Source organism: Mercurialis annua, linkage group LG5, assembly GCF_937616625.2.
Source record: "Mercurialis annua linkage group LG5, ddMerAnnu1.2, whole genome shotgun sequence".
In the NCBI taxonomy this organism is placed as follows: domain Eukaryota; kingdom Viridiplantae; phylum Streptophyta; class Magnoliopsida; order Malpighiales; family Euphorbiaceae; genus Mercurialis; species Mercurialis annua.
Window position 1 is genome coordinate 4291863 of NC_065574.1, and position 16307 is coordinate 4308169.

Genomic DNA, 16307 nt, shown 5'->3' on the forward strand with positions numbered 1-16307 from the left:
AAAAATCAAAAGAGTGAGTCCTACAAAAAGCAGTCAAAAAACCCCAATTTTTGCCAAATCGGGTCAGAAACCCCAAATTTTACCAAACCGGGTCAAAACTTTTCCTTCTCAACTCTCACCCCTGAGTGTGATTTTCCAATTGGTATAGAAAAAAGTTTAGAAAGATATTCTATATTTGTTTCATTCTTCAAATTGACACTTAAAAGATTTTTAGTTTTCAATTAATCTTTAAAATTTTAAACATTTAAATATCATATTAATTTTTTACAAAATATTAGAGACCTTATCACACTTTTTTCATTTAAACCTAATTATCTATCACTTTTTCTTCACCTCCCTTCACACCCACCTTCACACCATCGTTGATGCAAGCTGCTGACACTGCCGACGAAGACCCAATTGCTGCTCTTGATGAAATGGGTGCAGATATAAAAAGCCATCTTCATCTTCAAAGCGACAACAAACAGGGTTGGAGGCGATGGGGCTGTTCCTTCTTCACTAATGAACGACGAACAAATGATGATGACGGGAATAGACGTGTCAATTAGGGGTGAGCAACGGTCGGTTCGGTCATCGAACCGCCCAAAAATTCAAAACCGTTCGGTTTTTTAAAAATTTCGGTCACCGAACCATATTAACCAAATTATATCAAAACCGTATTAACCAAACCGAAATATTACGGTTCGGTTCGGTTCGGTTCGGTCGAAAACCGTAATACTTTTTGTATGGTTTTTAGAAAGAAAAAAAAAACAGTTTTTTAAAAAATAAATAAAAAAAATGGAAAAATTTAACCTAGAGAGTACATGTGCTTTAAATTAAATCTATATTTATCGTTTTTTATTATAAAACTATAAAATTAAATAAGTTTAATATATAAATGTGTGTATATGAAAGTTTAAAACAACATAATTTTTAAATACGGTCGGTTCGGTTATTACGGTTATTTTTTTATAAAAACCGTAAACCGAACCGAATAGTCAAAATTTTAAAAATTCGGACCGTAACCGAACCATATTTTCAAATTATATTTCGGTTTGATTAATTCGGTTCGGTTCGGTTCGGTTATTCGGTTTTGACCGTTTAATGCTCACCCCTAGTGTCAATTATAGACACCGCACATTTATTTTTAATTTCATCATGGGCACATTTTTCAGTAAAATTTTGTACTTGGACATCCAATAGATCTGCCACGTGTCATGACACATCAGCACAAATGTCACTGATGTTATTTTTCAAAAGAAATGAAAGGTGGTGTCTGATATCAAAGATATATCTCAAATGTTGGCAGAGGTTCAATTTTTTTTACTTTATATGCTTCATATCAAAGATGTAGTTGCGATATATTTTTGAAGTTTTTGAACTACATCAATAATAAGTAGTATTAAATTATAAAATAGAACAATATACATACATAAATAATTAAAATATAAATGATTCAGTTCTAATATCAATTTTTCAGTATAGAGATTGACCTAATATCCAAAATCATACCAATTAAATTTTTGATCGTTTGATTAGGAGAAAGTCAATAGATATTTTTCGGGTCCTCTCTTATTCCGCTTTACAACTGGAATAAGGAGATACTCTCAATACAATTTTTGGTCCGGATTCAAAGATCTCCAAGACCCGTACATAGCCCTAAAGAATATTATGAATAAATTTTGAAGTTCTGGAAACATGTTAAAAAAGGAGATAAAATCCCAAAACATAATAATACTTTAGCAATTTTTTCCGTTCAACATGAGTTACAAGCGCCTCAAATACTTTAATCCATTGTATGCAACACATATAAGCTCAAAAAACATGTAAATCTTTCCTAAACGACAATAAACCAATGTTCATGAAAATTACTATTTACTCTAGACCTGAAATATAGCACACATCATAATATATATATAGCAAACAATATAATAGTGTCGACACCGATATAAATATCCCAAGCAAGTGAAGAACATTTCAAAACTTTCAAAAAAAAGTTGTCTTCGAAAATAATAGATATCAAAATAACCCTAAAGCACTCACAAAACTAGAAAGATCATAACATTGCATCATTAAAGCGAATAGCAGGTATACGGAAACTGCAAATTAGACCATGGAACTTGGGTACAGAGACTGCCAGAACATTTCAGAAACATATGATTGTTGGTCCTCCAAAATGCGAATGATAAAGAACTATAACAATATTAAGTTAATGGACACAAATGTCTTTTTTTTCCTGGCTGTACTTCACTTCCGGGCATTGATCAAGGTGAAACTTTAAAACTTTGAACCATATGCCCTGCTTGTTGTTATTGAATCTAATGGCCATACTTTTGGAATTCCCATTCACTATTATCTGCAATGACAGTATAGGAATATTAGAGTTGATGAATTTGTAACCATATAATACCAGAGTTCAAAGTGTTGGTAACAAAATTCATGAAAATATACCAAGAGGGCACACTTGACGAGTTTTAAGCCACCGGCTGATGCAGTGAAAGTGGAAAGCATGATTGCACACGCCTGTCAATGCAGAAACAGTCCTTTAGGTCATACAAGAACTTGACAAATCAACTAATCAGTAAGTTTAAAATAATGTGTTTTATCAGCATTTTGCAAATTAAGAAGTGGAGTAGTCGATAAAGCTTAAATAAAAAAATGCGAGTAATCAAGATGAAATTGACATTCCAGACACAAACTCGAGCTAAAGAAATATCTCACGAAGAGAAGAGTACTAAGGTTATGTTTGGTTCATGAAATGGAATATTGAGAGGAGTACTTATTCCATAAAATCATGGAATAACAATTCCATAAAGCAAAGAAAAACTATTCTATTCCCCACCTATTCTATGAACCAAACATAGCCTAAGAGAAAATATCCTTCATGCCGTGAAGTGTAAGATCATATAATCCAACAACAGATGCTTAGCATAGAAGCACTCCAAGCATTGTTCACAATCAGACGATAGACTTATCTTACAATAAAAAGAACTTTACGATAACGAAAAGAAGCTCAAGTTAATAACAAATATAAACATTTTCAAGACCTGGGATAAACCTGACAGCATTACTACGTATAAATCACCTAGCTAACACCTCAGTAATAAACAAGGTAAAAACACTATCCGAGTACACTATTTGTCATTGTGCACAGTCACGAAAGCACACTAAAAACTTGAAAATCATGTTTTACAAAGGGCGAAAAATTCGATATCCAACAGAAAATTAAAAGCCTCGATTATAAGACATTGACTGATACATACCCCAGGCAACAGTGCACTCCTCGCTTGTAGCACTAGCTTGATTTGCTTGGCACTCAATACCTAACCATACCAAATCCAAAAACACAATCAAAAACCTCCAATTAATCATTAACAATTCAAATCAAAACTTAAAAATAAACTCACATAGATCCATGATATGGTTTCTACAAATTGCACAGTTATCAACAACAATATCTGCAAAAAATCAAAATAATAAACCTCAAATTTAACAATAAAAAAAAAAAAATTACAATAAAATGCAATTGATAATCAGAGAGTTCAACAGACCCCAGGCCCAAAGGGCGACGGCATTCCACTTCTTAATTTCGAATTGCTTAGGCTTCTTGGTTGAAGATGAAGGTCCGGCAGCGCTTGAGCTGGCCTCGCCGGCGGGGACCATGGTTACATCTGTATCCATACCGACGGAGAATTTGTGTTCGAGAAAAGAAGAGGAAAATATTTTAGGGTTCGACGAATCTAACTGCAGTGTGTTGCAAAGCTTGAGAGAGGAAACACGATGGTTGGTTGGTGGTATTCTTTTCAGAGACCTTACGACTCGTCGTTAGCAGCTGGCAGCAATGTAGTATTATGTAGCACTCTCTGTTTAACCGAGGCCCGTTCGATTTTTTTTTTTATTTAATTTTATCGAGACAAATAAAAGAGAAAAGATTATTGACGCAACTTTCGTGTATGTTATTCGTGCAATAAATTAATATTGAGTTAGTTATTTAAAACAATTAATAATTAAAAAATAAAATTATTATTATTTTTTTTTATCGCAGATGTTCATTATTTTGTTATAAATATGATATAATATAGCCAATGTATGAAATAACAGTCATAAAAGTGAGAAGTATACATGTTCATGAGTTTCGTTATCTATTCGTCTAGACCCGTTCATGTAGAGTTGCGTTTCGGCAATGATTTTTTTAATTTTAAGGCATACTTAAAATAGAGTCTGAGTTAAAGCCCATTATTTTACGGCCAGGCTCAGACTCTTTATTTTTCTACGATTTTTTATGTAATTTTGAAAAAGTTATGTCCGAGCCCGAGCTTGAAAAAAGCCAACCATTTTATGGGCGGAGTCAGAGTTTTATTTTATACATGTTTATGAACAATGTGAATATCATTTGAAAATAGTTTAGGTAAAATTGAATTTTCGATAGACTTAGGCACTTAGAATCTCATGGATGAAGAGATGGTGTTTTTCGATCCTATTGATTTTCATTCAAAAGAGTGGTCTTATAAAGATCGTATTGATTCTTATCAAAGAAAGACAGGATTAACCGAGTCCGTTTAAACAGGAACAAGCCAAATAAACGACATTCCTAACAATAATGCTTTCGAATATGTATGATTAATCAAGTGAAATAAAATAACTCGATAAGATCCCATACCTGAAGCTAACATCATATAATCTAATTGAGACATTGTAGAATAGACTAAACTTCTTTTAATATCTTTCTAAGCCACAACTAAATTAACTTCTAAAATACTGTTATTATATATATCAAAGCTATTAGATTTTGTTTATGCCAAAATTAAAAATATAGCCCGAAGACCATAAAGCCCATATTCTTTTAAAAAGATAGAAAAAGCTACGTGGAGAATTCCAAAGATTTCAGAGGTTTGACCATTAATCTCAGAGATTTTGACCTTGACCTTTGACATAAGATTAATTTGATTTCAGAAGATTTGACCTTTGAGAAGTTAATTTCAGAGGTTTGACCATTAATCTCAAAGGTTTTTGACCTTGATTTTTGACAAAAGATTAATTTGATTTCAGAAGATTTGACATTTGAGACGTTAATTTCAGAGATTTTGACCTTGACCTTTGACAGAAGATTAATTTGATTTCAGAAGCCTTGACATTTGAGAAGTTAATTTCAGAGGTTTGACCATTAATCTCAGAGGTTTTGACCTTGACCTTTGATCGAAGATTAATTTGATTTCAGAATCCTTGACCTTTGACAGGAAGATAAATTTCAGAAGTTGATTTCACCATTAATTTTAGAGTTTAAATCTTGAAAGTTCAAACAATATGACTTGGAAAGCAGAAGCTGAAGCTCAAAAGGCCAGAAGCCCAAGGGTATTTTTTGTCAGAAGTTCAATTGCCAAAGCTCAGAAAGTCACGTGCTTTTCGTAAAGCGATAGTTCAGGAGCAGTTTTTAGAAATGGGAAACAACTGTGAAGACGTGGGCAGTTAAAGAAGCAGTTATCACCTAACAGTATAAAAGGGAGAAGAAGACAACGATTTGAATCCCCAGCCAAATTCAACAAAAACTCAAGGAGATTATCAACACTAAAAGCTTTTATTTTATGAAATCCTTTGTAAACAATTTACAGTTTTCGCATTTTCAATCTTTTGTTTTTGACGTTACATTCAACAGTAATAGTTTCATTTACAGTGTTGAATTCTAGATTTTAATTGCAGAAGTTTATTCTTGTTTTTAAAGTTCTTCAGGAGTTTTTCTTTACGAACCATTTAGATTTTTTACGTCCTTTGAAAATCAGTCACAATCGCTTGATCAATTTTTTAATTTTCAATTTGAGGTCCAACCTAATTATCAAAAAAAAAAATTGAGGTCCAACCTCTGGCACGCTCGCACACACTTCAAAGGCACCAACCGTTTTCTTAAAAAACAGGGAAACAAATTCATTATGTAAGGTGTGACTATAAAAAGAAGAAAAAGTCGAGGTACAAGAAAAATTCATGCCACTACCATGGTAGCAGCATGTATTATAGTCGGAATAGGAGTAAACCCTTCCATGGCGTAACATTCTATTCCTTCTATTCCTCTTCCAGTTTCAGTTAGAAAAAAATTATTCCGAATTTTATTTGTTCATAATCACAGAAGTCTGATGTAGACATCGGTTATGGAGAAATCTCTAATATTCCTTCTTTTCAAACTGTTAGGAATAGTAATAGACTGAATCTGACTTTTCTAACAACTGTTCATAATTTTTTTATTATGAAGGAAAGAGGTCTGATGTATACTTCTACGGAAACTTCGGATTAGACTTTTATTCATTACTTCTCTACTTCTTTTCTGACACCTCTTAAGCAATATTCTGAATTGGATCCCAAATTGACGGGTTAGTATGGGCTTATCCATGCGCGTATGCACTCTTCGAATAGGAATCCATTTTTTGAAGGATCGTGGCTTTCGTGCTTTACTTGGTGCGTCTCCGAGATCTTTTCGATGACTTATGTTGTGTTGAAGGGATATTTATATGTATATGAAAAATAAATATCTATATGTATATGAAAAATAAAAAGAATAATAAACTAAGTTATAAAGATAAGAATCTCCTAGAATTCATCATATAAATTCGAAAATAATCCGGGTCCGAAGAGGAAGGATTGAATTTGAGTAAAAATATGAAGTCTGGATTTGACATAAAAAGTTAAAAAGTCAATGGGTCCGGCCCGAATCCGACACATGAACAATAAGACGTATTAAAATTACTTTATAAAAAAATTAAAATCAATAATAAAAAATAAATTAACAATTAAATTTAAATATTTGTGTTAATTTACCATAAAAAATATAAAAAGGTATTTGGTCATTTATTAAATTTTAAAAGGTTAAATAGTTTATTTGTTAAATGGTCATGATTTTTTAAAATGTGTTTAACTATAATAAATTAATACTATATGTAAATGATTATAGTGAATCTTGAGGAATGTATAACGAAAATAATAAAAAATTGGAAATTTTCTCTCATCTCTTTAAATTCTCTCTTTCTTTTCAGAAACCCTAGCCGCAACAAGAGGGAGGTGATTTTGGCCACTTTTTGGTTCAAAATCCCCTCCCTACCTTCTCGCTTTCTGTTCAAATCTCGTATTTAGTTTATTTTCCGTCAATAATTACAGATCTGAGATCTGTTGGTATTTTTCTTTCTTCCTTTATGGATGTTTTGTCTTCCTTTGTGGAGTTCTGGCTCTTACCCTTTATGGGTTTTTCTATTTCCTTGATGGAATTATCTACGGAGCGTAGATCTGAAGTGCTATCAGTAGAAATCTTATTTTTAATATTCTTTCAATCGGACTCATTCAAAGACCAAAGAGTCGGTTTGTAGTTTAAAATAACCTTCGAGTGGAGCGGACGGATCGCCGAGTTGCATACTCAAATAGCTCCGTCAATGCGATTGAAGAAATTAGATATGATTTTCTGTTATTTTACTGATGTTCTATTATTATACTTCTTGAATGTATTGATTTATTCAATTTTTGATCAAGTTGTATTTTTATTTGTCTATTAATGAAATTTTTATTATTCTCAAAAAAAAAAAATCTTGAGGAATGTAAATAATTGAAATGTCAAATTCTGATTCATAGACAATACGCATACGTTTAGCCTAAAAAACAGTTATTGGATATTTAGTTTAAAATATTACAGCTTCATTTTATTTTGTTTGTTCCTTGTACACTCTGTGATGTCTTTTTTAGTTGTTTTTTAATCTCAGAAGTTATAGCATTAACTCAAATCCGAAACCAAGTAAATTATTTAGGAATTCAAGGCAGTTGGATAGTCATTCCCTATAATGTGATATAGAAGTGAGAGATTGGACAAATACATGCACTACCTAATTTGCAAAATTTTTAGTTTAAATTATTGTACTTTTGGCTAATAACAAATAATTATCACCCCAGTTTAAATTTTTAAGCTTGCTAATAACCTCCATAAAATATATGCTTCAATAATAACATTCAATTTACCTTTTAGCCAATTTTAAATTTTTCAAATTGCAACAATTTGGCATTATGAGACAACATTGATCTCTTCAGCTTTCTAACTTGATCTTGCAAAAACTTGCCAGCGGCATCTCGCGCTACACAAACAGTTTCAACATTTGAATCATTTGAAAAAGTTGCCGCATTCGTGTTAGCTTTAATCCACATGTTATTCATATTTTTTAATACTAATGAATTTGAAATATAAATCAAAAATAAAATTAATTATTATATTGACCATATCATATTTTAAAGATAAAATAAAGACATAAAATAAAATGCATTTATAGTATAAAAATATAATTTTAATATATGTAAAGAAAAAAAATGAAAAGAGTTCTTTCTTTTGATAATTACAAAGAAAGAGCCGCCTCTATAAAAAAATCGGACATGCAATTTTAATAAAATTCTAACAGGCACTTGTATTATTTAAATTATTATAACTCGTCGTTAGGAGTAAGTACTCACGTTACGTGAGAAGTTAATCCATCACCCCATGTGATTAATTGATTTCATATGTCAACAAGATCAATTATGGAGTAAAATACATCATTGAAAACAATTGGTGAACGGATATAGTTCTGAGTAGATAATTATATTGGCAATAGTTAGTTATTTACACGATTCGTTTGGATTATAAGTGAATAAAATACCAGTACATGGATAGCACGTCTGATGTCATTTTGCAACTAATGCCACGACGCCAAATGTTCAAAACCCATAGCAATCCAATTATTATTTTTTAGTATAATTTTAACATTAAAAAACGACCACAAGATTTGACTTTATTTGGACCAATAAGGTGCTGTCTAGACAGTTTCGTTCCTACTACAAATAACTGATATGTCAGAACCCAAACTCCAAAAGAAAATTTCCAATTTCTCAGGAAAACAATGGCTACTTCCTCTATGTCTTTCCTTCATATTCTTGTCTTCTTTGTTTGTTTTGCCTCTGTCAGTTTGTCTTCACCATTACCAAACCAACCAAAAACCTTTATAATCCACACTTCAAATTCACATAAACCGATCCTCTTCACCTCTCACCATGACTGGTACCATTCCATTGTCAATTCTCTCCCTTCTCCTCCTCACCACCAAGCCAAGATCCTCTACACCTATAGCCACGCCGCCAATGGATTCTCCGCCCACCTGACTCCTTCTCAGGCGTCAATATTACGCCGTATTCCTGGCATTATCTCTGTTATCCCAGACCAAATTCGCCAGCTCCACACAACGCATACTCCTGAATTCTTAGGTCTTTCTTCTAATTCTGGTCTCTGGCCTAATGGTGCTTATGGCGACGACATCATCATCGGTGTTCTTGATACTGGTGTTTGGCCAGGACATCCTAGTTTCTCGGACAATGGTTTGACTCCTGTTCCTAAACAATGGAAAGGCATTTGTGAGACATCTGCTGATTTTCCTGTCGGGACCTGTAATAAAAAACTTATTGGCGCTAGATCTTTTGATAAAGGGATTCTTACATATCAAGGGAAAAATGTTGATGAATCGGCTGATTCACATTCTCCGAGAGATACTGAAGGACATGGAACACACACTGCTTCGACTGCTGCTGGTTCTTTAGTCCGTAACGCGAGCTTTTTAAGTTATGCAAAGGGTGAAGCTCGAGGTATGGCGTGGAAGGCAAGAATTGCAGCTTATAAGATTTGTTGGAGTGTTGGCTGTTCCGACTCCGACATTCTTGCTGCTATGGATCAATCAGTTATAGACGGTGTTCATATTATTTCTTTATCTGTCGGTGCTAATGGCGATGCTCCTCCATACGATCAAGATTCACTTGCCATCGGTGCTTTTGGAGCTACACAGCATGGAATTATTGTCTCTTGCTCAGCTGGTAACTCCGGTCCAGGTCCATCTACTGCTGTAAATATCGCACCTTGGATTCTTACCGTTGGTGCTTCCACCATTGATAGAGATTTTCCAGCTGATGTTGTCCTCGGAGATGGGAGCGTCTTCAGCGGAGTGTCTCTCTATTCCGGTAAGCCACTTCCTGGTTCAAAGCTTCCATTAGTATATGGCGGTGATGTTGGAAATAGGTATTGTTTAACGGGTAGATTAAGTCCGTCACAAGTACGAGGAAAAATTGTGGTATGTGATCAAGGAAGAATTGGGGGAGCCGAGAAAGAAAGTGCGGTGAAAAGTGCGGGTGGGCTCGGAATGATTTTGACAAATATTGGCGAAGAGCTTAGGGCTGATGCTCATCTTATACCCGCCACTGAGGTTGGTGCAATTGCTGGAAACAAAATCAAAAATTACATCAAAATGAACCGAAACCCTACTGCAACAATTATTTTTCATGGTACTGTAATTGGCAATTCACCTTCATCTCCTCGAGTTGCATCCTTTTCAAGCCGCGGTCCGAATCATGTAACACCGGAGATTTTAAAGCCTGATGTTATAGCTCCTGGAGTCAATATCTTAGCCGGTTGGACAGGAGCTGATCCTATAAGAGTTCAATTTAACATAATTTCAGGCACTTCAATGTCATGTCCACATGTTAGTGGAATTGCAGCTTTGCTTCGAAAAGCATATCCGAATTGGTCTCCTGCTGCCATAAAATCAGCTCTAATGACTACTGCTTATAACTTGGATAATTCTGGAAACAATATTCTTGACCTTGCTAGTGGTGAAGAGTCAACACCTTTTGTTCATGGTGCTGGCCATGTCGATCCCAATTCTGCTCTTGATCCGGGACTAGTGTACGACATTGAAACTAGCGATTATATCTCGTTTCTTTGCTCAAGCGGGTATGATTCGGAGCGAATTGCAGCTTTTGTTAGGGAAGCTACAAGTCCTAATATTTGCGACGAGAAATTGACTACTCCAGGCAATCTGAACTATCCGTCATTTTCGGTTGTTTTGAAATCGGACTCTGATGTGGTTACGTATAAAAGGGTGGTTAAGATTGTTAGTAGATCTCTTAGTTCTGTGTATAAGGTTAAGGTGAATGCTCCTGAAAATGTTGACATTAAGGTCTCGCCGAGTACGCTTGTGTTCAGCGCAAAGAATCGAAGTTTGTCGTACGAGATTACGTTTTCGAGTTCTGCCAGCTCTGGTGGGTCTATTATTGATCAAAGTTTTGGGTCAATTGAATGGAGTGATGGGAGTCACGTTGTTAGGAGTGCTATTGCTGTGAAGTTGCTACAAGGTCAAGGAGAGGCTAAGGCTTCCATTTGAGCTGTAGATTTGGGGATTGTTTAATTGTTGCAAACACACAAAAATTAGCATTTGATATGGGAATTTGAATTTTTCTAATTTACTTGTATGCATGAATAAGTGTTTCAGGAGAGATTCCAAGTAAATTTATTGGAATTGAAAGAAATAAAGTTTGTATTTTTTCATACTGGAATAAAATACTCCCATTGCTAATCAAAATACTTCATCTAACTATTTCATACTTGTCTATAGATGAACAATATACATATGGGGGTTAAAATATTTTGTAATTACCGAGTTATAGACTTTTTGCAGTTTGATAACCAACTTTTTGTATTTTATAATTTCTTTTTTCGTCACAATATAAACTTACTCATTACGTGACAAAAAAAATCAATCCTTCCTATGCCATTTTTTTAAATATATGATCCTTTGTGTGTCGTTTTTTAATACTTCATTTCAATCCTCTATTTACCAATCTAAACAACAATTTCATTCACCCAATAATCCTTAAATCTAATACTTTATCTTTTTCCTAATAAAAATTTATTGTAGGTATTTATCGAAAGAATCATGTAATAATTAAAAGGACTAAAGAAAATATCTTATGAATTTCTGTTTTCTTTAAACTATTTATTTTATTTTATTCTTTTAGTTGATGAGTTTTTAATTTATCTAAATGGGCATTCTCACGTGTTTTCACCTTTTTAAACTATTTATGATTTAATTTTATCATTTTAATGAATTTTTAATTTATGTCATAACCTATATAAACTACTCCATGCATTCTATAAATATAAAAAATAATATTCTTTTGAATTGTTCTGAAATGTAAATTTTTAAATTAAATTTTAGATACATTTATTTCTGTTTTTGATAGAAATATAATTATTTATTTTTATAGGTATCATTAAATCACTTCCGAGCAGCACTACAAGGACCTGAAGACAATGAGCCAAAAAGGTTATAAGTCAGTTTAGTATGGGAAAGAAGAGAGAAGATAAAGAAGAAATTAATTAAGTGTGAAAAAGAGTGTACCTTCATAAATTAACATTTTACAATAGGTTAACCCCTGAAAATTCCCTATATTTCAACCTCCTTCATTTGCATCCTCACCTTTCAAAATCGCCAAATAGCACCCAAATTATCACCTTTGACTTTCAATTGCACCCTCGAAAGTATTTAATTAGTCTTTTTTCACTGAAAAAAATTCAAATCGATACTTTATATATTTTAATTCATATTCTAAATAGTACTCAATGTTTAAATTTTAACAATAAAACTATATTTTTTAAAAAATATTCATGGGGAGGAAAGCACTAATTGCTTTATCGTTTTTCATTCTAAATTGTTTTAGTATGGAAGTTGAAGTGGATGGTTTTGTTTTGGTATGAAAAATACCAGTTTTATTTGCTTTTTTATTTTTAGATTGGCTTTTAGATCTCTAATTATCATAATTTTTTTATCTATGTGGATTTTGAGCACAAAAAATAGTTTATCAATCGTTTTCTGAATGAATCAAAAGTAAAAAAACGCCAGAAAAGAATTAAATGAAGAAGGATTAAAATTACCTACTTATAGCAGGTAAAATTAAGAAATGGTACCTAATCAACTAACAAATATTTTGCTTTAACTAATTTCATCAATGTAATTTCACCCCTATAAATACTCCAAAAGAAGATCATCATTTTCCCAGCAGCCAAACGGAAATCAATCAATGGCCATTTCCACTATGTCTTTCCTTCACTTTCTTCTCATAATTCTCTCTTTTACCTCTGTCAGCTCGTCTTCTCCATCACCAGACGAACCAAAAACCTTCATAATCCATACCTCAAAGTCTCATAAACCGACCCTTTTCACCTCTCCCAATGACTGGTACCACTCCATCATCAATTCTCTCCCTTCTCACCATCACTGGCGCCACCACTCCATCCTCAATTCTGTCTCTTTTCACCACCAAGCCAAGCTCCTCCATACCTATAACCATGCTGCCAATGGCTTCTCCGCCTACCTCACTCCTTCTCAGGCGTCAATACTACGCCGTATTCCCGGCATTATCTCTGTCGTCCCTGACCAAATTCACCACCTCCACATCACACGTGAAACTTGCTTGTGGGCTCGGAATGATATTAGTAAGTGTTGGTGAAGACTTTATTGCCGATTCTCAACTTATTCCCGCCGCTACGGTGGTTGCAGTTGATGGAAACATATTGAAAGAGTATATCAAGTTGCACCAATGATGGACAAAAAATTAAAAGAATATGCATGAATAAAAGTATTTAGGGAGACGTTCCAGTTATATGTATTGGTTTTAAAAGAAATAATATTTGTGTTATTTCATACTATAATATTCTATGCCGTACTTGTCAATAGATTAAACTAATTTGCATGATTTTATTTTTAAATTTAAAATATACTACTGATGTATAATACATATTCATTTTTAATGTAAAAGTTATAATTATAGTTTAGAACACGCGTATCTTTAAAATTTTAAGAGAATTTTCTTTGTTTAAACTAAAAAAGGAGATATATTAAAAACAATTATTGAATAAATAGAGTTAAGATAGTAGTTTTTTTTATAAGTTAAATGTGATAAAATAATCTATAAAAACCTTGTATGACCAATGTTTATGAACAATTTACGGGTCTATGGTTATTTGCCGTTAAACTGAACTTGAACTTATATGTACAAAAATAAATTTTATTTTGTACAAAAGAGGTGGGGTCCATATGGCACCTACATCCGCCTATGCATTAGATCATCTTCTAACTAATATAGTAATATGCTCCATTAGATTATATTACCGGCTACTTATTAATTCGGTAATATTATATATATAAATTGCAGTTATCTCCTACCTGTTTAACCGATTAATACTATATACTAATTTCCCGGTTTAATACTTGCTGCTTTTTCTCTCTCTCTATTTATTAATTTTGTTTCTTAACTTCTTTTGGTGTTTGGTTGTGGATCCTCTTTTCATACTATTGTTCATGGTGAGAAAATGGTTTCTCTCTATCTATTAATTAGATTTGCTTTTTAGGCGATTGACCAAAAAAATATTGACTATAAAGATAAATTTCCCTCATTTTATCTTTGAACCATCCTTTTAATACGCCGCCTGAATGTCTATTTTAAGAGGGAGGACTGAGGAGTATTAGAAGCAAAGGATGCAAAACGAATCCAATAAAACCATCAAAGAGATTCGAAAGGCGAAGAAATTGATGACCAACGAGGATAGAATGATTTACAATTTCAAAAGGGTATGTGTTATTCTTTTTTTGCTTTGTTTTATGTTGGTGAAGTGTTTCTTAATTAGGAATTGAGTGATCGATGGGCTTTGTCTGTGATGCCGATACGGTAACTACTACTATGTAGGGGTGGACATGGACCGCTTAACCGGTCCATGAGGCTAATTTATAAACCGGTCTATATTGATATAGTTTTTAAAATTTAAATATAAACTTAAAATTTTAAACGGTTAATCATGATATCGGTTAATCATTTAAAACGGTTTGGTTTTTTGGTTTTGCGGTTTTTAACTATGTAATCATTAAAAATATTAGATACAAAAAAATATAAAATTATAGATAAAATTTTAAATATAGTCTAATAATTAAACTTTAATTTCTATTCTATTTGATTATTAAAATTGTATATATTCCTACTCTAATTAGATAAATATTTTATTAAGAAAAATAAAATTCTTTTAAAATATTATATAAACATTATATTCTTAAATAAAATATTTTTAAATTTAAATTTGTTTATATATGTAGACTATAAAATGTATTTTATTTGAATCGTTAAAAATGTATGTATATATATATATATATATATATATATATATATATATATATATATATATATATTATTTATAAACCGGTTAACCGCGGTTTTTAAAACTCCAAAATCTAAACCTAAACCATTAGCTATAAAAATTAAAAACCTAAATTTAAACTTTTGGACCGGTTAACCGTATTTTTTAATTTGATTTTGCGATTTCGGTTTGGTTAATCAGTTTAACCGGTTTTTTTCCCCACCCGTATTACTATGTGATTTGATGTCTCATTTACGAGAAATTTTTAGGTTTTGCGTGGAGTATTAATAGTGGATAAAAAAGAATATTTTGCCAAGAAAGGAACATGTGAACATCACTACATTAAATGCGACATAAATTATTATGGCTGTTAGAGGTTATTTAACCAAAAAAAAAAAAAAATACTACTACGAAGCGTTGATGTAAAGTTTTCCACCTCTTCCAAATTTCGCCAAGTTCTATCCTTTTCTTTCCTCCACCTCCATAATTGGATCTAGAGAATGCAAGCAAATCATGTCCAACTCTGAAAATAATAGTACTCCTCCTATTAATTTTTTAAGTTAAATTCATTAATAAGCTTTGTCTCCTGCTATTAATTTTTTAAGTTCACAAGTATGAATCACACTATGTATAATTAATTATCAAAATATATACATTTGACCTGCAATAGTAATTTAATGAGCTACCAATAATCTGTACTTAAAAATATACTGTAATAGTTAAATGACTATGTATAAATAAATCTAGTATGAAAAAGACCTCACCCAAGAGCAGGACAATAAAGTGAAGACTTTTTGCAAGCATATCATGTTCAAATCTGGAAAATAATACTAGTTTAATGCATTAATAAGTTTTTTCTCCTGGTATTAATTTTCAGATTAATCCATTTTAAGATTCTTGAATTTTACATTTATGATTTATCTGGTTTCTAAATTTTAATTTAATTTTATATGTTCTCTAAATTTATAATTTTAATTTATCTGATCTCTAAATTTTCAATTGATTTTATCTACTTTAAATTTTAATATTTTTTTCTTTCTAAAATTTTCAAACAAATAAAATTTCAAAATTAGATATACAGTCGACCCTCTGATAATTAATACACATGGTGGATCAAAAATTTATTAATTATTAGAAGTATTAATTTATTGAATTTATAGAAAAAAATTATAAAAGATATTTTAAAGCATGTACATTAATAGGCCTAATATTAATATTATATTATTAAAAAACTAACTAAATACACTTTACAATCACTCAATTTAAAAGAAATAATTTTATATTCAATTTAAAAAATATCAATTGATATCAAACTAAAAAATAATTA

General features: G+C 31.9%; 2 protein-coding genes across 2 annotated transcripts; one reads left to right on the plus strand and one right to left on the minus strand.

The window, feature by feature from the left end:
* Window positions 1-2018: 2018 nt before the first annotated feature.
* LOC126683098 (RING-box protein 1a) lies at window positions 2019-3807 on the minus strand. Its single transcript, XM_050378931.2, has 5 exons — window positions 3531-3807; window positions 3387-3437; window positions 3243-3302; window positions 2431-2502; window positions 2019-2335 (listed from the first exon to the last, which is right to left on the minus strand). Exons 1-5 carry the CDS (start codon window positions 3658-3660, stop codon window positions 2298-2300), a joined length of 351 nt encoding a protein of 116 aa, XP_050234888.1. The 5' UTR covers window positions 3661-3807; the 3' UTR covers window positions 2019-2297.
* Window positions 3808-8830: 5023 nt separating this feature from the next.
* LOC130015614 (subtilisin-like protease SBT1.4) lies at window positions 8831-11375 on the plus strand. The gene has a single exon (XM_056106056.1). The coding sequence runs from the start codon at window positions 8874-8876 to the stop codon at window positions 11175-11177; it is 2304 nt and encodes a 767-aa protein (XP_055962031.1). The 5' UTR covers window positions 8831-8873; the 3' UTR covers window positions 11178-11375.
* Window positions 11376-16307: the final 4932 nt, after the last annotated feature.

Coding starts and splice junctions, on each gene's coding strand:
- LOC126683098 (XM_050378931.2), bottom strand. CDS start 3,660: ATGGATACAGATGTAACCATGGTCCCCGCCGGCGAGGCCAGCTCAAGC. Junction 2,503..3,242: donor GGAGTGCACTGTTGCCTGGG/GTATGTATCAGT, acceptor CTGCATTGACAG/GCGTGTGCAATCATGCTTTC. Junction 2,336..2,430: donor TCGTCAAGTGTGCCCTCTTG/GTATATTTTCAT, acceptor CTGTCATTGCAG/ATAATAGTGAATGGGAATTC.
- LOC130015614 (XM_056106056.1), top strand. CDS start 8,874: ATGGCTACTTCCTCTATGTCTTTCCTTCATATTCTTGTCTTCTTTGTT.